Source organism: Pseudophryne corroboree, chromosome 6 (genome assembly GCF_028390025.1).
Source record: "Pseudophryne corroboree isolate aPseCor3 chromosome 6, aPseCor3.hap2, whole genome shotgun sequence".
NCBI classification, from domain to species: domain Eukaryota; kingdom Metazoa; phylum Chordata; class Amphibia; order Anura; family Myobatrachidae; genus Pseudophryne; species Pseudophryne corroboree.
The window spans coordinates 841,008,672-841,031,438 of record NC_086449.1 but is presented as its reverse complement, the minus strand read 5'-3'; the positions used below and the strand labels follow the sequence as shown (position 1 = coordinate 841,031,438).

The 22,767-nt window shown below is 49.7% G+C and overlaps 1 protein-coding gene across 1 annotated transcript in view; it reads left to right on the top strand.

Annotated features, from left to right (window-relative positions):
* PIK3C2G (phosphatidylinositol-4-phosphate 3-kinase catalytic subunit type 2 gamma) overlaps positions 1 to 22,767 on the top strand; it is a 326,465-nt gene that overhangs the window by 34,495 nt on the left and 269,203 nt on the right. Inside the window, exon 6 of the mRNA XM_063930092.1 lies at positions 22,281 to 22,377. Coding sequence (XP_063786162.1) covers positions 22,281 to 22,377 — 97 coding nt within the window. The remainder of the gene's footprint in view (positions 1 to 22,280; positions 22,378 to 22,767) is intronic.

Genomic DNA, 22,767 nt, shown 5'->3' with positions numbered 1-22,767 from the left:
CAGATGCAAGGGCGTAGCTACCGTAGGTGCAGGGAGTGCAGCTGCTATGGGGCCAGAGCTGAGACATGTGTTATATACAGGGTGTAGCTACCATAGGTGCAGGGAGTGCAACTGCTATGGGGCCAGAGCTGAGACGTGTTATATACAGGGTGTAGCTACCATAGGGGTAGGGAGTGCAGCTGCTATGGGGCCAGAGCTGAGAGGAGCCACTTTCCCTGTCACAGTTACATGTGTTATATACAGGGTGTAGCTACCATAGGTGCAGGGAGTGCAGCTGCTATGGGGCCAGAGCTGAGAGGAGCCACTTTCCCTGTCACAGTTACATGTGTTATATACAGGGTGTAGCTACCATAGGTGCAGGGAGTGCAGCTGCTATGGGGCCAGAGCTGAGAGGAGCCACTTTCCCTGTCACAGTTACATGTGTTATATACAGGGTGTAGCTACCATAGGTGCAGGGAGTGCAACTGCTATGGGGCCAGAGCTGAGAGGGGCCACCTTCCCTGTCACAGTTACATGTGTTATATATATACAGGGTATAGCTACCATAGGTGCAGGGAGTGCAGCTGCTATGGGGCCCAGAGCTGAGAGGAGCCACCTTCCCTGTCACAGTTACATGTGTTATATACATGGTGTAGCTACCGTAGGTGCAGGGAGTGCAGCTGCTATGGGGCCAGAGCTGAGACATGTGTTATATACAGGGTGTAGCTACCATAGGGGTAGGGAGTGCAGCTGCTATGGGGCCAGAGCTGAGAGGAGCCACTTTCCCTGTCACAGTTACATGTGTTATATACAGGGTGTAGCTACCATAGGTGCAGGGAGTGCAACTGCTATGGGGCCAGAGCTGAGAGGGGCCACCTTCCCTGTCACAGTTACATGTGTTATATACAGGGTATAGCTACCATAGGTACAGGGAGTGCAGCTGCTATGGGGCCCAGAGCTGAGAGGAGCCACCTTCCCTGTCACAGTTACATGTGTTATATACAGGGTGTAGCTACCGTAGGTGCAGGGAGTGCAGCTGCTATGGGGCCAGAGCTGAGACATGTGTTATATACAGGGTGTAGCTACCATAGGGGTAGGGAGTGCAGCTGCTATGGGGCCAGAGCTGAGAGGAGCCACTTTCCCTGTCACAGTTACAAGTGTTATATACAGGGTGTAGCTACCATAGGTGCAGGGAGTGCAGCTACTATGGGGCCAGAGCTGAGAGGGGCCACCTTCCCTGTCACAGTTACATGTGTTATATACAGGGTATAGCTACCATAGGTGCAGGGAGTGCAGCTGCTATGGGGCCCAGAGCTGAGAGGGGCCACCTTCCCTGTCACAGTTACATGTGTTATATACAGGGTGTAGCTACCATAGGTGCAGGGAGTGCAGCTGCTATGGGGCCCAGAGCTGAGAGGAGCCACCTTCCCTGTCACAGTTACATGTGTTATATACAGGGTGTAGCTACCATAGGTGCAGGGAGTGCAGCTGCTATGGGGCCCAGAGCTGAGAGGAGCCACCTTCCCTGTCACAGTTACATGTGTTATATACAGGGTGTAGCTACCATAGGTGCAGGGAGTGCAGCTGCTATGGGGCCCAGAGCTGAGAGGAGCCACCTTCCCTGTCACAGTTACATGTGTTATATACAGGGTGTAGCTACCATAGGTGCAGGGAGTGCAGCTGCTATGGGGCCCGAGCTGAGAGGGGCCACCTTCCCTGTCACAGTTACATGTGTTATATACAGGGTATAGCTACCATAGGTGCAGGGAGTGCAGCTGCTATGGGGCCAGAGCTGAGAGGGGCCACCTTCCCTGTCACAGTTACATGTGTTATATACAGGGTATAGCTACCATAGGTGCAGGGAGTGCAGCTGCTATGGGGCCAGAGCTGAGAGGAGCCACCTTCCATGTTACAGTTACATGTGTTATATACAGGGTGTAGCTACCATAGGTGCAGGGAGTGCAGCTGCTATGGGGCCAGAGCTGAGAGGAGCCACCTTCCCTGTCACAGTTATATGTGTTATATACAGGGTGTAGCTACCATAGGTGCAGGGAGTACAGCTGCTATGGGGCCAGAGCTGAGAGGGGTCACCTTCCCTGTCACAGTTACATGTGTTATATACAGGGTATAGCTACCATAGGTGCAGGGAGTGCAGCTGCTATGGGGCCAGAGCTGAGAGGAGCCACCTTCCATGTCACAGTTACATGTGTTATATACAGGGTGTAGCTACCATAGGTACAGGGAGTGCAGCTGCTATGGGGCCCAGAGCTGAGAGGAGCCACCTTCCCTGTCACAGTTACATGTGTTATATACATGGTGTAGCTACCGTAGGTGCAGGGAGTGCAGCTGCTATGGGGCCAGAGCTGAGACATGTGTTATATACAGGGTGTAGCTACCATAGGGGTAGGGAGTGCAGCTGCTATGGGGCCCAGAGCTGAGAGGGGCCACCTTCCCTGTCACAGTTACATGTGTTATATACAGGGTGTAGCTACCATAGGTGCAGGGAGTGCAGCTGCTATGGGGCCCAGAGCTGAGAGGAGCCACCTTCCCTGTCACAGTTACATGTGTTATATACAGGGTGTAGCTACCATAGGTGCAGGTAGTGCAGCTGCTATGGGGCCAGAGCTGAGAGGGGCCACCTTCCCTGTCACAGTTACATGTGTTATATACAGGGTATAGCTACCATAGGTGCAGGGAGTGCAGCTGCTATGGGGCCCAGAGCTGAGAGAGGCCACCTTCCCTGTCACAGTTACATGTGTTATATACAGGGTGTAGCTACCATAGGTGCAGGGAGTGCAGCTGCTATGGGGCCAGAGCTGAGAGGAGCCACCTTCCCTGTCACAGTTACATGTGTTATATACATGGTGTAGCTACCATAGGTGCAGGGAGAGCAGCTGCTATGGGGCCCAGAGCTGAGAGGGGCCACCTTCCCTGTCACAGTTACATGTGTTATATACAGGGTGTAGCAACCATAGGTGCAGGGAGTGCAGCTGCTATGGGGTCCAGAGCTGAGAGGGGTCACCTTCCCTGTCACAGTTACATGTGTTATATACAGGGTGTAGCAACCATAGGTGCAGGGAGTGCAGCTGCTATGGGGTCCAGAGCTGAGAGGGGCCACCTTCCCTGTCACAGTTACATGTGTTATATACAGGGTGTAGCTACCATAGGTACAGGGAGTACAGCTGCTATGGGGCCCAGAGCTGAGAGGGGTCAACTTCCCTGTCACAGTTACATGTGTTATATACAGGGTGTAGCTACCATAGGTACAGGGAGTACAGCTGCTATGGGGCCCAAAGCTGAGAGGGGTCAACTTCTCTGTCACAGTTACATGTGTTATATACAGGGTGTAGCTACCATAGGTACAGGGAGTACAGCTGCTATGGGGCCCAGAGCTGAAAGGGGTCAACTTCCCTGTCACAGTGACGTGTTATATACAGGGTGTAGCTACCATAGGTACAGGGAGTACAGCTGCTATGGGGCCCAGAGCTGAGAGGGGTCAACTTCCCTGTCACAGTTACATGTGTTATATACAGGGTGTAGCTACCATAGGTGCAGGGAGTGCAGCTGCTATGGGGTCCAGAGCTGAGAGGGGTCACCTTCCCTGTCACAGTTACATGTGTTATATACAGGGTGTAGCTACCATAGGTACAGGGAGTACAGCTACTATGGGGCCCAGAGCTGAGAGGGGTCAACTTCCCTGTCACAGTTACATGTGTTATATACAGGGTGTAGCTACCATAGGTACAGGGAGTACAGCTGCTATGGGGCCCAGAGCTGAGAGGGGTCAACTTCCCTGTCACAGTTACATGTGTTATATACAGGGTGTAGCTACCATAGGTACAGGGAGTACAGCTGCTATGGGGCCCAGAGCTGAGAGGGGTCAACTTCCCTGTCACAGTTACATGTGTTATATACAGGGTGTAGCTACCATAGGTACAGGGAGTACAGCTGCTATGGGGCCCAGAGCTGAGAGGGGTCAACTTCCCTGTCACAGTTACATGTGTTATATACAGGGTGTAGCTACCATAGGTACAGGGAGTACAGCTGCTATGGGGCCCAGAGCTGAGAGGGGTCAACTTCCCTGTCACAGTTACATGTGTTTTATACAGGGTGTAGCTACCATAGGTGCAGGGAGTGCAGCTGCTATGGGGCCAGAGCTGAGAGGGGCCACCTTCCCTGTCACAGTTACATGTGTTATATACAGGGTATAGCTACCATAGGTGCAGGGAGTGCAGCTGCTATGGGGCCCAGAGCTGAGAGGGGCCACCTTCCCTGTCACAGTTACATGTGTTATATACAGGGTGTAGCTACCATAGGTGCAGGGAGTGCAGCTGCTATGGGGCCAGAGTTGAGAGGGGCCACCTTCCCTGGCACAGTTACATGTGTTATATACAGGTGTGTAGCTACCATAGGTGCAGGGAGTGCAGCTGCTATGGGGCCAGAGCTGAGAGGGGCCACCTTCCCTGTCACAGTTACATGTGTTATATACAGGGTATAGCTACCATAGGTGCAGGGAGTGCAGCTGCTATGGGGCCCAGAGCTGAGAGAGGCCACCTTCCCTGTCACAGTTACATGTGTTATATACAGGGTGTAGCTACCATAGGTGCAGGGAGTGCAGCTGCTATGGGGCCAGAGCTGAGAGGAGCCACCTTCCCTGTCACAGTTACATGTGTTATATACATGGTGTAGCTACCATAGGTGCAGGGAGAGCAGCTGCTATGGGGCCCAGAGCTGAGAGGGGCCACCTTCCCTGTCACAGTTACATGTGTTATATACAGGGTGTAGCTACCATAGGTGCAGGGAGTGCAGCTGCTATGGGGTCCAGAGCTGAGAGGGGTCACCTTCCCTGTCACAGTTACATGTGTTATATACAGGGTGTAGCTACCATAGGTACAGGGAGTACTGCTGCTATGGGGCCCAGAGCTGAGAGGGGTCAACTTCCCTGTCACAGTTACATGTGTTATATACAGGGTGTAGCTACCATAGGTACAGGGAGTACAGCTGCTATGGGGCCCAAAGCTGAGAGGGGCCAACTTCCCTGTCACAGTTACATGTGTTATATACAGGGTATAGCTACCATAGGTGCAGGGAGTGCAGCTGCTATGGGGCCCAGAGCTGAGAGGGGCCACCTTCCCTGTCACAGTTACATGTGTTATATACAGGGTGTAGCTACCATAGGTGCAGGGAGTGCAGCTGCTATGGGGCCAGAGTTGAGAGGGGCCACCTTCCCTGACACAGTTACATGTGTTATATACAGGTGTGTAGCTACCATAGGTGCAGGGAGTGCAGCTGCTATGGGGCCAGAGCTGAGAGGGGCCACCTTCCCTGTCACAGTTACATGTGTTATATACAGGGTATAGCTACCATAGGTGCAGGGAGTGCAGCTGCTATGGGGCCCAGAGCTGAGAGAGGCCACCTTCCCTGTCACAGTTACATGTGTTATATACAGGGTGTAGCTACCATAGGTGCAGGGAGTGCAGCTGCTATGGGGCCAGAGCTGAGAGGAGCCACCTTCCCTGTCACAGTTACATGTGTTATATACATGGTGTAGCTACCATAGGTGCAGGGAGAGCAGCTGCTATGGGGCCCAGAGCTGAGAGGAGCCACCTTCCCTGTCACAGTTACATGTGTTATATACAGGGTGTAGCTACCATAGGTACAGGGAGTACAGCTGCTATGGGGCCCAAAGCTGAGAGGGGCCAACTTCCCTGTCACAGTTACATGTGTTATATACAGGGTATAGCTACCATAGGTGCAGGGAGTGCAGCTGCTATGGGGCCCAGAGCTGAGAGGGGCCACCTTCCCTGTCACAGTTACATGTGTTATATACAGGGTGTAGCTACCATAGGTGCAGGGAGTGCAGCTGCTATGGGGCCAGAGTTGAGAGGGGCCACCTTCCCTGACACAGTTACATGTGTTATATACAGGTGTGTAGCTACCATAGGTGCAGGGAGTGCAGCTGCTATGGGGCCAGAGCTGAGAGGGGCCACCTTCCCTGTCACAGTTACATGTGTTATATACAGGGTATAGCTACCATAGGTGCAGGGAGTGCAGCTGCTATGGGGCCCAGAGCTGAGAGAGGCCACCTTCCCTGTCACAGTTACATGTGTTATATACAGGGTGTAGCTACCATAGGTGCAGGGAGTGCAGCTGCTATGGGGCCAGAGCTGAGAGGAGCCACCTTCCCTGTCACAGTTACATGTGTTATATACATGGTGTAGCTACCATAGGTGCAGGGAGAGCAGCTGCTATGGGGCCCAGAGCTGAGAGGAGCCACCTTCCCTGTCACAGTTACATGTGTTATATACAGGGTGCAGCTACCATAGGTGCAGGGAGTGCAGCTGCTATGGGGACCAGAGCTGAGAGGGGCCACCTTCCCTGTCACAGTTACATGTGTTATATACAGGGTGTAGCTACCATAGGTGCAGGGAATGCAGCTGCTATGGGGCCAGAGCTGAGAGGAGCCACCTTCCCTGTCACAGTTACATGTGTTATATACAGGGTGTAGCTACCATAGGTGCAGGGAGTGCAGCTGCTATGGGGCCCAGAGCTGAGAGGGGTCAACTTCCCTGACACAGTTACATGTGTTATATACATTTTTCGCCATTGGGTGCTAGGTAGGGGACCTTTCAAACTTTTTCCTTGGGGTCTGCAATATATCTAGGTATGCCCCTGGACCTGCTCATTGTAGTGTGGTATAAAATGAACTGGAGGTCATTATCTCCTATATAATAGCCCAGATCTGTGACTCTGTGCCTGGGTCTCTAACGCTGGGCGTGGCTAGGAGCTCTCATTGGGTTAGCAGCAGGTCTATCACACCCAGTCCACAGCTGATTGGGCGAGAAACGCCCTCCCACACAGGTTACATCCAATGGGATGCTCTGTTCTTTGGCTGCTGTGTTTTCACAGAGCAGGATTAGCAATGGGGCTGATGGAGCTGCAGCTCCAGGCCCACACCCCAAAATAGTCCCACTGCATCTGCAGCAACACACCCTCCAAAACTTTACACATAAAAATCGCTTCAAATTCCAAAAGGGGGCGTGACCACGGGTACAGCCGCGTGGTCACGCCCCCTTTCCTATACTTTCAATGGAAGCTTGGAGAGTCAAAAATCGGTACAGATCATAAAAAAAAAAAAAAAGGTTCTGTACCTGCCAGAAAGGTGCAGCTGGAGGGTATGACACTGTATCTGCAGCAAGTCTCTGTGCTGTACATAGGGGGGAAATAATCCTTTTACTGCAGCGTCCTATGTCCTGCTGCCAGTCCACCTGCCCCCTCCGGCATCAACAATCCCCACTCCCTAGCCTCGCCGCAGGTGGAACAAAAGCTTCTGCGGCCATCGGCATAGATGTGTATGATAGCGGCGCAGCGGAAGGCTTTCATAACCCTCCCTGCGCCGCATACTCTCTTAGCCCCGGAGCCTCCTCTGCGTGTGATGTCACAGAAGTGCCTTCCCGCCACAGCTGCGTCCAGATCCCCAGAGGCCCAGACTCCACAACACAGCACCTGGGCTGCCGGCCTGGAAGCCCCAAGACGGCTAATGTAACGGATAGAGAGGGTGATATCGGGGAGGGTAATGTCTGGACGCTGAATCAATGTAGAAGGTGACAGTGCTGTGCAGTGCAGTGGGGTGTGCATCCAGGGCCGGTGCTAGAGTGTTCGGTGCCCCCCCTGCAAACTATAAATTTGCACCCTCACATACTTTACAAAGGCACAGCGCATATAATACCCCCTGTAGTAGAGACACTTACACATGTAACGGTATCCGTTCACATGGTCGACCATGTTATGGTCGACAGTCATTAGGTCGACCACTATTGGTCGACATTGACATGGTCGACATGGACACATGGTCGACACATGAAAATGGTCGACATATAAAAAGGTCGACATGAGTTTTTTAACTTTTTTTTCTTTTGGGGAACTTTTCCATACTTTACGATCCACGTGGACTACGATTGGAACGGTAAAGTGTGCCGAGCGAAGCAGTAGCGGAGCGAAGGCACCATGCGAGGGGACGCGGTGCACTAATTGGGGTTCCCAGTCACTTTACGCAAAAAACGACACCAAAAAAAAGTAAAAAAACTCATGTCGACCTTTTCATATGTCGACCTATCATATGTCGACCATTTTCATGTATCGACCATGTGTCCATGTCGACCATGTCAATGTCGACCAATAGTGGTCGACCTAATGACTGTCGACCATAACATGGTCGACCATTCATACCGGAACCACATGTAACGCCCCCTGTACCTGTGACACTTACACACGTAATGAAGTCTGGCTGCCGATGCTATAGCAGCTCATCCTCCTGCTGCAGCATGGTCTCCTCTAGCTCCGCCCCTTATTCCCATCTAGCTCCGCCCCCTTTGGCTCCCACCCGGCCACTGAATGTCACACAGGGGTGGGGGAGAGGAGGCTTTGTACTGCCGGCGCCGAGGGGGAGAGGAGGTTTTGTGCTGCCAGCGCCGCTGCATGTGTGACAGCAGCCGGCAGCAGCAGCAGGGATAGCAGCAGCAGCTCAGCACAGGGATGCAGAGCAGGGAGAACGCCTCTCCTTCCTGGGTCCTCCCTGCACTGCATCCCTTTGCTGAGCGGCTAGCGCCGGCCCTGTGTGCAGTGTCACTGACACTGCACATCACTCTCACTTTTTACATTGATTCAGCCAGCCAGTCAGTTCTGCCAGCCAGTCACTATTGTTAGCACCAGTGTCACAACGCACCGCATTACAGGGAAGTAGACGCACTAAAAAAACTACAGCTCCCAGCAGCCCTTAGCACCAAAGCATTCCGGCCCTTAGGGCTGCTGGGAGCTGTAGTTTATTGAGTGCATCTTCTTCCCTGTAATGCGGTGCGTTGGGACACCGGCGCTAACAATAGTGACTGGCTGCTGTGCGAGTCTCTGGGAGAACCACTGCCAAAGGGAGGACAGCAGCTTAGCTGCTGAGAGGAGGAGAAGCAGGAGAAGCATTACCCGTCCCTCCCCCACTCACAGTACCTCCGGGCTCCATCCGCGGCACCCCCTCCAGCACCCGTTGTAGCTCCAGGCCCCCTCCCCCACCCGCAGCGACCCTGCACCCGTACCTCCCTCCGCACCACCGCATCCGCCCCTCCCCCACCCAGGGCAACCCCGCAACTGCTTCTCCCCCACTCGCAGTGGCTCCGGACCACCACCCGCGGCACCCACGCACCCTCCCCCACTCACAGAACCTCCGGGCCCTATCCGTGGCACCCCCACACACCCCCTCCAGCACCCGCGGTAGCTCTGGAACCCCTCCTCCACCCGCGGCACCACCGTACCAGCCCCTCCCCCACCTGCGGCACCACCGCAACCGATTCGACCCCTTAACCATCGTACGCCCTTTGTCCGTGCAATATTTAACCACTCACACAATTATGATTGGAGGTAATACTCCATATAATAAAAATATTGCATGCCACAAGGGTCTGCAAGGGTTAAGGGGGCATAGCCCCTTACGACGGTGTGAAGAGCGCCTGTAGGGCGCGATGAATCACCTAGTAATGTTATATAATATGAACCGGGGCACTGTAGTAAGGCACAATATGAACGGGGAGCACTATATAGCATAATGTGAATTGGGGGTACTGTGCGGCATAATGTGTACTGGCAGCTCTGACATGTGACATAGGGGGAACTTAAGCACTACTGCGATTCATAAAAGGATCTGGGGCACTAATATGGGGCATTACATTAGATAAGGCTCTGCTATGGTTCAGAAAACTAGGGCACTACTATAGGGCAGAGAATATATTATATATATATATATATATATATATATATATATATTGCATAGAAGTGTCTCTCTAGAAGCATTAGGACGGGGGCCCCTTCAAAATGTTGCTATGGGGCCCACAAAGTTCTGGCTACGCCTTTGGCCGCGGGAGGCTGCCAGCATTCACACCCGCCGCTCTCCCATTCAAGTGATTGGACCTGGTTTTGCCTTGTAAATAATGTAATTGCCTCTTTAAAAAAAAACGTGCACGTTTGTCCGGAATCTCGGAGCTTCAGTTTACACTGTATTACACATCCAGCCCCATGAGCCGCACAGTTGCTTACCCAGTAGTGTGAGATTATTGATACTGTAGATGGCAGGAGCATCCGTACTCACTGTTATACACACTGGTGATGGACCACTGCTGCACCTGTGTATAATGCCCACATGTATATATACCGCTGCCTCTGTGTATAATGCCCACAGGTATATACCGCTGCACCTGTGTATAATGTCCACATGTATATACCGCTGCACCTGTGTATAATGCCCACATGTATATACGGCTGCTCCTGTGTATAATGGCCACATGTATATACGGCTGCTCCTGTGTATAATGGCCACATGTATATACGGCTGCTCCTGTGTATAATGGCCACATGTATATACGGCTGCTCCTGTGTATAATGGCCACATGTATATACGGCTGCTCCTGTGTATAATGGCCACATGTATATACGGCTGCTCCTGTGTATAATGGCCACATGTATATACGGCTGCACCTGTGTATAATGCCCACATGTATATACCGCTGCACCTGTGTATAATGCCCACATGTATATAACGATGCACCTGTGTATAATGCCCGCAAGGATATACTGCTGCACCTGTGTATAATACCCACATGTATATACTGCGGCACCTGTGTATAATGCACACCTGTATATATACTGCTGCACCTGTGTATAATGCCCACATGTATATACGGCTGCTCCTGTGTATAATGCCCACATGTATATACGGCTGCTCCTGTGTATAATGGCCACATGTATATACGGCTGCTCCTGTGTATAATGGCCACATGTATATACGGCTGCTCCTGTGTATAATGGCCACATGTATATACGGCTGCTCCTGTGTATAATGGCCACATGTATATACCGCTGCACCTGTGTATAATGCCCACATGTATATACCGCTGCACCTGTGTATAATGCCCACATGTATATAACGATGCACCTGTGTATAATGCCCGCAAGGATATACTGCTGCACCTGTGTATAATACCCACATGTATATACTGCGGCACCTGTGTATAATGCACACCTGTATATATACTGCTGCACCTGTGTATAATGCCCACATGTATATACCGCTGCACCTGTGTATAATGCCCACATGTATATACCGCTGCACCTGTGTATAATGCCCACATGTATATATACCGCTGCTCCTGTGTATAATGCCCACAGGTATATACCGCTGCACCTGTGTATAATGCCCACATGTATATACGGCTGCACCTGTGTATAATGCCCACATGTATATACGGCTGCTCCTGTGTATAATGGCCACATGTATATACGGCTGCTCCTGTGTATAATGGCCACATGTATATACCGCTGCACCTGTGTATAATGGCCACATGTATATACCGCTGCACCTGTGTATAATGCCCACATGTATATACCGCTGCACCTGTGTATAATACCCACATGTATATACTGCGGCACCTGTGTATAATGCACACATGTATATATACTGCTGCACCTGTGTATAATGCCCACATGTATATATACTGCTGCACCTGTGTATAATGCCCACATGTATATATACTGCTGCACCTGTGTATAATGCCCACATGTATATATACTGCTGCACCTGTGTATAATGCCCACATGTATATACCGCTGCACCTGTGTATAATGCCCACATGTATATACCGCTGCACCTGTGTATAATGGCCACATGTATATACCGCTGCACCTGTGTATAATGGCCACATGTATATACCGCTGCACCTGTGTATAATGCCCACATGTATATACCGCTGCACCTGTGTATAATGCCCGCAAGGATATACTGCTGCACCTGTGTATAATACCCACATGTATATACTGCGGCACCGGTGTATAATGCACACATGTATATATACTGCTGCACCTGTGTATAATGCCCACATGTATATATACCGCTGCACCTGTGTATAATGCCCACATGTATATACCGCTGCACCTGTGTATAATGCCCACATGTATATACCGCTGCACCTGTGTATAATGCCCACAAGTATATACCGCTGCACCTGTGTATAATGCACACATGTATATATATACTGCTGCACCTGTGTATAATGCACACATGTATATATACTGCTGCACCTGTGTATAATGCACACATGTATATATACTGCTGCACCTGTGTATAATGCCCACATAAACCCTTTGGCTCATATATAGTGTGTAATTCTGGCTCTGATACTAGCTGGTGCCTCCTGAGCCATTTACCTCACCGCACGTTTCTGGTCTATAGTGTACGCAACTAACATTTGCCCCATCCCTGTCACCCCTCTCCAGGAGCAATGGGCCGCAAGATATGTAGTGCGCAATACAGAACTGAACGTACTTACACCACATATATATTACTGTACATCCATCTCTAAGTCAGACCCACAATACGACACCCCAGTAATGATCCTCTGCAATTGTGTCATACGAGGAAAGCAAGCAAATCAGGGAAGGAGGACAGAGATGAGATCAGTTATCCAGCTCAGTCTTTCTTACATGAAGCACTTGTATATAGAGTGGAGATACACGCGCACACGCATATAGCCTGCGTGTCAGAAAGAGAGTAGACAGTAACAGGACGCAGATACACACAGGCGATCTTCCAACGCGTGTGAGACTCATGTTCCTCTGCTCTGACATTGGTAGAGTAAGATTGATGTCCCAAGTCATTACAGGTGTAACCTGGTAGCAGAGAGGACTATTAATGACCCTGATCTCTAGTTACAGTTCTCAGATGTGATAATGAGGATTCCCAGCAGGTGGCGATGTTGAGCCTATAATCTAATTCCCAATTTCCGGACAATAGAATATTTCATGCAGGGTATTAAGAGATTTTAGAAGCTTACAATCCACCCTGAGCAGTTCATCATCAGTTCTGCTGTCATTTAATGTCCCTACCACTATGTATGCACCTATATTATGGACTGACAAATGCAGAAACACAGACCTGCAACACGAGCAGCCGTGATCCACCTATTATGCACAAGCCTCGCACTATTGCACCAACACGCCTGTCCGGCCATCACACCTGACACTTCTCTTTATCCCCCTATATATAACCTGGGGCGCCTCGTTCTTGTTTCTTAGGACACCTGACAGTCACATTTTCTTATTGCTGAAGTCCTGGCCAGACATCATTAAGTAACGAGTATTTAAATCTGGGAGTGTCCCTTTAACCCAGTGTTTCCCAAACCCAGTCCTCAGGAACCCCCAGCAGTTCATGTTTCCAGGTCACCCAGCAGGAGCACAGGTGTACTCATTACTCACTGACACATTATAAAAGTTTCACTTGTGATTCTGTGAGCAGACCTGGAAAACATGGACTGTTGGGGGTCCTTTAGTAGCAATATGTAAAAATACTTCAGGAGCAATAAATAATCTTGATACTGTACCCTTCTATTACTTGTCACATGACCAAAAGGCACTATAGTAACACACGCTGGGGTCGTAATACGTGTAAGACTAGAATATGTATTGCCACATGAACACATCAATAACATTCACTATAAACTAAGTAATGGAAGGCAAATAAAGGACTCAGTAACGCTATTGGTGAAATAATCACATACAGTAAGAGTACCTACCCGTCGTACAGTGAGTCCTGGCAAAGAATGGGCCAACCTGAAGATTGTCACTGGCCAGCTCTTGCGCTGATGCACATAAAAGGGGAGGGAGAAGTCACTGGGGATTCAGTATCTCAGTACCAGCTGAGTGGGTCTGTATATAGTTGTAGTGGGCGGTCCCATAACCATACCTCCCAACATGACCTCTCCAGGAGGACACAATGCTCTGCTCCTGCTCTTCCCTCTTACTGTATGATTACCATCATCTATGCTGTACCCTAATACTGACCCAGTGCTCATACCTATGTCATACCTCCCAACATGACCCTCTCCAGGAGGACACAATGCTCTGCTCCTGCTCTTCCCTCTTACTGTATGATTACCATCACCTGTGCTGTACCCTAATACTGACCCAGTGCTCATACCTATGTCATACCTCCCAACATGACCTCTCCAGGAGGACACAATGCTCTGCTCCTGCTCTTCCCTCTTACTGTATGATTACCATCACCTGTGCTGTACCCTAATACTGACCCAGTGCTCATACCTATGTCATACCTCCCAACATGACCTCTCCAGGAGGACACAATGCTCTGCTCCTGCACTTCCCTCTTACTGTATGATTACCATCACCTGTACTGTACCTTAATACTGACCCAGTGCTCATACCTATGTCATACCTCCCAACATGACCTCTCCAGGAGGACACAATGCTCTGCTCCTGCTCTTCCCTCTTACTGTATGATTACCATCACCTGTGCTGTACCCTAATACTGACCCAGTGCTCATACCTATGTCATACCTCCCAACATAACCTCTCCAGGAGGACACAATGCTCTGCTCCTGCTCTTCCCTCTTACTGTATGATTACCATCACCTGTGCTGTACCCTAATACTGACCCAGTGCTCATACCTATGTCATACCTCCCAACATAACCTCTCCAGGAGGACACAATGCTCTGCTCCTGCTCTTCCCTCTTACTGTATGATTACCATCACCTGTACTGTACCTTAATACTGACCCAGTGCTCATACCTATGTCATACCTCCCAACATGACCTCTCCAGGAGGACACAATGCTCTGCTTCTGCACTTCCCTCTTACTGTATGAATACCATCACCTGTGCTGTACCCTAATACTGACCCAGTGCTCATACCTATGTCATACCTCCCAACATGACCTCTCCAGGAGGACACAATGTTCTGCTCCTGCTCTTCCCTCTTACTGTATGATTACCATCACCTGTGCTGTACCCTAATACTGACCCAGTGCTCATACCTATGTCATACCACCCAACATGACCTCTCCAGGAGCACACAATGCTCTGCTCCTGCTCTTCCCTCTTACTGTATGATTACCATCACCTGTGCTGTACCCTAATACTGACCCAGTGCTCATACCTATGCCATACCTCCCAACATGACCTCTCCAGGAGGACACAATGCTCTGCTCCTGCTCTTCCCTCTTACTGTGTGATTACCATCACCTGTGCTGTACACTAATACTGACCCAGTGCTCATACCTATGTCATACATCCCAACATGACCTCTCCAGGAGGACACAATGCTCTGCTCCTGCTCTTCCTTCTTACTGTATGATTACCATCACCTGTGCTGTACCCTAATACTGACCCAGTGCTCATACCTATGTCATACCTCCCAACATGACCTCTCCAGGAGGACACAATGCTCTGCTCCTGCTCTTCCCTCTTACTGTATGATTACCATCACCTGTGCTGTACCCTAATACTGACCCAGTGCTCATACCTATGTCATACCTCCCAACATGACCTCTCCAGGAGGACACAATGCTCTGCTCCTGCTCTTCCCTCTTACTGTATGATTACTATCACCTGTGCTGTACCCTAATACTGACCCAGTGCTCATACCTATGTCATACATCCCAACATGACCTCTCCAGGAGGACACAATGCTCTGCTCCTGCTCTTCCCTCTTACTGTATGATTACCATCACCTGTGCTGTACCCTAATACTGACCCAGTGTTCATACCTATGTCATACCTCCCAACATGACCTCTCCAGGAGGACACAATGCTCTGCTCCTGGACTTCCCTCTTAATTTGTGATTGCCATCACCTGTGCTGTACCCTAATACTGACCCAGTGCTCATACCTATGTCATACCTCCCAACATGACCTCTCCAGGAGGACACAATGTTCTGCTCCTGCTCTTCCCTCTTACTGTATGATTACCATCACCTGTGCTGTACCCCAATACTGACCCAGTGCTCATACCTATGTCATACCTCCCAGCATGACCTCTCCAGGAGGACACAATGCTCTGCTCCTGCTCTTCCCTCTTACTGTATGATTACCATCACCTGTGCTGTACCCTAATACTGACCCAGTGCACATACCTATGTCATACCTCCCAACATGACCTCTCCAGGAGGACACAATGCTCTGCTCCTGCTCTTCCCTCTTACTGTATGATTACCATCACCTGTGCTGTACCCTAATACTGACCCAGTGCACATACCTATGTCATACCTCCCAACATGACCTCTCCAGGAGGACACAATGCTCTGCTCCTGCTCTTCCCTCTTACTGTATGATTACCATCACCTGTGCTGTACCCTAATACTGACCCAGTGCACATACCTATGTCATACCTCCCAACATGACATCTCCAGGAGGACACAATGATCTGCTCCTGCACTTCCCTCTTACTGTATGATTACCATCACCTGTGCTGTACCCTAATACTGACCCAGTGCACATACCTATGTCATACCTCCCAACATGACCTCTCCAGGAGGACACAATGCTCTGCTCCTGCTCTTCCCTCTTACTGTATGATTACCATCACCTGTGCTGTACCCTAATACTGACCCAGTGCACATACCTATGTCATACCTCCCAACATGACCTCTCCAGGAGGACACAATGCTCTGCTCCTGCTCTTCCCTCTTACTGTATGATTACCATCACCTGTGCTGTACCCTAATACTGACCCAGTGCTCATACCTATGTCATACCTCCCAACATGACCTCTCCAGGAGGACACAATGCTCTGCTCCTGCACTTCCCTCTTAATTTGTGATTGCCATCATCTGTGCTGAAACACCTTTCTTATTCATTAACCTGTTAAAAACAGGTACCGGCAATCATAGATAAAGGGAAAGTCCAGAAGCAGAGCATTGTGTCCTCCTGGAGAGGTCATGTTGGGAGGTATGACATAGGTATGAGCACTGGGTCAGTATTAGGGTACAGCACAGGTGATGGTAATCATACAGTAAGAGGGAAGAGCAGGAGCAGAGCATTGTGTCCTCCTGGAGAGGGTCATGTTGGGAGGTATGATATAGGTATGAGCACTGGGTCAGTATTATGGTACAGCACAGGTGAAGGTAATCATACAGTAAGAGGGAAGAGCAGGAGCAGAGCATTGTGTCCTCCTGGAGAGGTCATGTTGGGAGGTATGACATAGGTATGAGCACTGGGTCAGTATTAGGGTACAGCACAGGTGATGGTAATCATACAGTAAGAGGGAAGAGCAGGAGCAGAGCATTGTGTCCTCCTGGAGAGGTCATGTTGGGAGGTATGACATAGGTATGAGCACTGGGTCAGTATTAGGGTACAGCACAGGTGATGGTAATCATACAGTAAGAGGGAAGAGCAGGAGCAGAGCATTGTGTCCTCCTGGAGAGATCATGTTGGGAGGTATGACATAGGTATGAGCACTGGGTCAGTATTAGGGTACAGCACAGGTGATGGTAATCATACAGTAAGAGGGAAGAGCAGGAGCAGAGCATTGTGTCCTCCTGGAGATGTCATGTTGGGAGGTATGACATAGGTATGAGCACTGGGTCAGTATTAGGGTAAAGCACAGGTGATGGTAATCATACAGTAAGAGGGAAGAGCAGGAGCAGAGCATTGTGTCCTCCTGGAGAGGGTCATGTTGGGAGGTATGACATAGGTATGAGCACTGGGCCAGTATTAGGGTACAGCACAGGTGATGGTAATCATACAGTAAGAGGGAAGAGCAGGAGCAGAGCGTTGTGTCCTCCTGGAGAGGTCATGTTGGGAGGTATGACATAGGTATGAGCACTGGGTCAGTATTAGGGTACAGCACAGGTGATGGTAATCATACAGTAAGAGGGAAGAGCAGGAGCAGAGCATTGTGTCCTCCAGGAGAGGTCATGTTGGGAGGTATGACATACGTATGAGCACTGGGTCAGTATTAGGGTACAGCACAGGTGATGGTAATCATACAGTAAGAGGGAAGAGCAGAAGCAGAGCATTGTGTCCTCCTGGAGAGGTCATGTTGGGAGGTATGACATACGTATGAGCACTGGGTCAGTATTAGGGTACAGCACAGGTGATGGTAATCATACAGTAAGAGGGAAGAGCAGGAGCAGAGCATTGTGTCCTCCTGGAGAGGTCATGTTGGGAGGTATGACATAGGTATGAGCACTGGGTCAGTATTAGGGTACAGCACAGGTGATGGTAATCATACAGTAAGAGGGAAGAGCAGGAGCAGAGCATTGTGTCCTCCTGGAGAGGTCATGTTAGGAGGTATGACATAGGTATGAGCACTGGGTCAGTATTGGGGTACAGCACAGGTGAGGGTAATCATACAGTAAGAGGGAAGAGCAGGAGCAGAGCATTGTGTCCTCCTGGAGAGGTCATGTTGGAAGGTATGACATAGGTATGAGCACTGGGTCAGTATTAGGGTACAGCACAGGTGATGGTAATCATACAGTAAGAGGGAAGAGCAGGAGCAGAGCATTGTGTCCTCCTGGAGAGGTCATGTTGGGAGGTATGACATAGATATGAGCATTGGGTCAGTATTAGGGTACAGCACAGGTGATGGTAATCATACAGTAAGAGAGAAGAGCAGGAGCAGAGCATTGTGTCCTCCTGGAGAGGTCATGTTGGGAGGTATGACATAGGTATGAGCACTGGGTCAGTATTAGGGTAAAGCACAGGTGATGGTAATCATACAGTAAGAGGGAAGAGCAGGAGCAGAGCATTGTGTCCTCCTGGAGAGGTCATGTTGGGAGGTATGACAGGTATGAACACTGGGTCAGTATTAGGGTACAGCACAGGTGATGGTAATCATACAGTAAGAGGGAAGAGCAGGAGCAGAGCATTGTGTCCTCCTGGAGAGGTCATGTTGGGAGGTATGACATAGGTATGAGCACTGGGTCAGTATTAGGGTACAGCACAGGTGATGGTAATCATACAGTAATAGGGAAGAGCAGGAGCAGAGCATTGTGTCCTCCTGGAGAGGTCATGTTGGGAGGTATGCCATAGGTATGAGCACTGGGTCAGTATTAGGGTACAGCACAGGTGATGGTAATCATACAGTAAGAGGGAAGAGCAGGAGCAGAGCATTGTGTCCTCCTGGAGAGGTCATGTTGGGAGGTATGACATAGGTATGAGCACTGGGTCAGTATTGGGGTACAGCACAGGTGATGGTAATCATACAGTAAGAGGGAAGAGCAGGAGGAGAGCATTGTGTCCTCCTGGAGAGGTCATGTTGGGAGGTATGACATAGATATGAGCACTGGGTCAGTATTAGGGTACAGCACAGGTGATGGTAATCATACAGTAAGAGGGAAGAGCAGGAGCAGAGCAGTGTGTCCTCCTGGAGAGGTCATGTTGGGAGGTATGACATAGGTATGAGCACTGGGTCAGTATTAGGGTACAGCACAGGTGATGGTAATCATACAGTAAGAGGGAAGAGCAGGAGCAGAGCATTGTGTCCTCCTGGAGAGGTCATGTTGGGAGGTATGACATAGGTATGAGCACTGGGTCAGTATTAGGGTTACAGCACAGGTGATGGTAATCATACAGTAAGAGGGAAGAGCAGGAGCAGAGCATTGTGTCCTCCTGGAGAGGTCATGTTGGGAGGTATGACATAGGTATGAGCACTGGGTCAGTATTAGGGTACAGCACAGGTGATGGTAATCATACAGTAAGAGGGAAGAGCAGGAGCAGAGCATTGTGTCCTCCTGGAGAGGTCATGTTGGGAGGTATGACATAGGTATGAGCACTGGGTCAGTATTAGGGTACAGTACAGGTGATGATAATCATACAGTAAGAGGGAAGAGCAGGAGCAGAGCATTGTGTCCTCCTGGAGAGGTCATGTTGGGAGGTATGACATAGGTATGAGCACTGGGTCAGTATTAGGGTACAGCACAGGTGATGGTAATCATACAGTAAGAGGGAAGAGCAGGAGCAGAGCATTGTGTCCTCCTGGAGAGGTCATGTTGGGAGGTATGACATAGGTATGAGCACTGGGTCAGTATTAGGGTACAGCACAGGTGATGGTAATCATACAGTAAGAGGAAAGTGCAGGAGCAGAGCATTGTGTCCTCCTGGAGAGGTCATGTTGGGAGGTATGACATAGGTAGGAGCACTGGGTCAGTATTGGGGTACAGCACAGGTGATGGTAATCATACAGTAAGAGGGAAGAGCAGGAGCAGAGCATTGTGTCCTCCTGGAGAGGTCATGTTGGGAGGTATGACATAGGTATGAGCACTGGGTCAGTATTAGGGTACAGCACAGGTGATGGTAATCATACAGTAAGAGGTAAGAGCAGGAGCAGAGCATTGTGTCCTCCTGGAGAGGTCATGTTGGGAGGTATGACATAGGTATGAGCACTGGGTCAGTATTAGGGTACAGCACAGGTGATGGTAATCATACAGTAAGAGGGAAGAGCAGGAGTAGAGCATTGTGTCCTCCTGGAGAGGGTCATGTTGGGAGGTATGACATAGGTATGAGCACTGGGTCAGTATTAGGGTACAGCACAGGTGATGGTAATCATACAGTAAGAGGGAAGAGCAGGAGTAGAGCATTGTGTCCTCCTGGAGAGGGTCATGTTGGGAGGTATGACATAGGTATGAGCACTGTGTCAGTATTAGGGTACAGCACAGGTGATGGTAATCATACAGTAAGAGGGAAGTGCAGGATCAGAGCATTGTGTCCTCCTGGAGAGGTCATGTTGGGAGGTATGACATAGGTATGAGCACTGGGTCAGTATTAGGGTACAGCACAGGTGATGGTAATCATACAGTAAGAGGGAAGAGCAGGAGCAGAGCATTGTGTCCTCCTGGAGAGGGTCATGTTGGGACGTATGCCGTATCACTGGTATAACAAGAACAGGGAACACAGTTCCAGGGATAGTGCAACTTTGAAAGGTGTCGGTGTTGCTGACGCAAATCTTAGCATAGCGCAGTGCTTCAGGCTGCACATAATTGCTGCTGTGGTGCGTACGCGCACGGCGGGGGATTTTGCACAGGATCAATAGCAAACAAGGAAGGAGCCAATCGGTACACACTGTGGAACGGAATGATACATTGTAACTCTGAGCAGAGAGAAAGTGAAGAGAGACAAACTAACAACCAATCATCTCCTAACTGTCATTCTTGAGATCCAGTCTGTAACATGGCAGTTAGGAGCTGATTGCCTGGTACTTTCTCTCTCTCCAAGCTTTGATACATCTTCCCCACAGTCAGTATGCCCCCTCTCTGCCTGTATGTGTTCTGTACGTGATGGGGCTGATGCAGACAAGTGCACGTCTGTTTCTCTAACTGAAGAAACTGTAGATGAAGATGGGATATAATAAGCCAGGATCATGTGCTGCAAAGTGCGCACAACCCTGCATGTGTGACGTACGTTGCTACCCATACACTCTACTGTCCACTGGGTAACTTCCAGTTCTACATGAACCCTATTGTATATTTATGTCTAAATAACACCCCTGTGTCCCCTCTGTGAATAAATAATACCCCTGTGTCCCCTCTGTGAATAAATAATACCCCTGTGTCCCCTCTGTGAATAAATAATACCCCTGTGTCCCCTCTGTGAATAAATAACACCCCTGTGTCCCCTCTGTGAATAAATAATACCCCTGTGTCCCCTCTGTGAATAAATAATACCCCTGTGTCCCCTCTGTGAATAAATAATACCCCTGTGTCCCATCTGTGAATAAATAATACCCCTGTGTCCCCTCTGTGAATAAATAATACCCCTGTGTCCCCTCTGTGAATAAATAATACCCCTGTGTCCCCTCTGTGAATAAATAATACCCCTGTGTCCCCTCTGTGAATAAATAACACCCCTGTGTCCCCTCTGTGAATAAATAATACCCCTGTGTCCCCTCTGTGAATAAATAATACCCCTGTGTCCCCTCTGTGAATAAATAATACCCCTGTGTCCCATCTGTGAATAAATAATACCCCTGTGTCCCATCTGTGAATAAATAATACCCCTGTGTCCCATCTGTGAATAAATAATACCCCTGTGTCCCCTCTGTGAATAAATAATACCCCTGTGTCCCCTCTGTGAATAAATAATACCCCTGTGTCCCCTCTGTGAATAAATAATACCCCTGTGTCCCCTCTGTGAATAAATAATACCCCTGTGTCCCCTCTGTGCATAAATAACACCCCTGTGTCCCCTCTGTGCATAAATAATACCCCTGTGTCCCCTCTGTGAATAAATAATACCCCTGTGTCTCCTCTGTGAATAAATAATACCCCTGTGTCCCCTCTGTGAATAAATAATACCCCTGTGTCTCCTCTGTGAATAAATAATACCCGTGTCCCCTCTGTGAGGCCCTTTGTAGGGGTAGATCTGGAAATGTGAAATGCGTTGGGTACTCTGACTCTGGGTGATGCGTCTGGAGATCTAGTACTGGAACCATTAGATCCCTGTCTATATATAAGGTGTCTCTTGTGTATTGCAGGGGGTACAGCCTACGGAGTCACACACATCTGCAGAGACTGTCCTGCGTTCGGCTTCGGCTCCATATTGGAGGGGACACGCCCGCCCTGGCTCGCACAGTAAGTCTCCGCATGTCACACACTGTACAAGCAGGTCATCAGGGGCAGGCTGCAGCTGGCGGGGAGACGCCGATGTCTGGGGAATTTCTCATACTCCCATCACTCACCCCTGCAGTACAGGTGTTCCCCCATTCTATAGTAAGTGGACATCCCTGTGTTATACACTGTATGGACAGAAGTATCCAGACTCCTGACCACTACACCAGCAGGGACTGTAATGACATTGTATATAAATACATATACTGTAATATGGAGCTGGTCCCCCTCTAGCAGCTATAATAGCTTCTACTCCTCTTGGAGGCTTTCTCTACAAGATGTTGGGGTGTTTCTGTGGGATTTGGGCCCATTCAGTCTGTAGAGCATTTATGAGGTCAGGCTCTGATGTTGGAC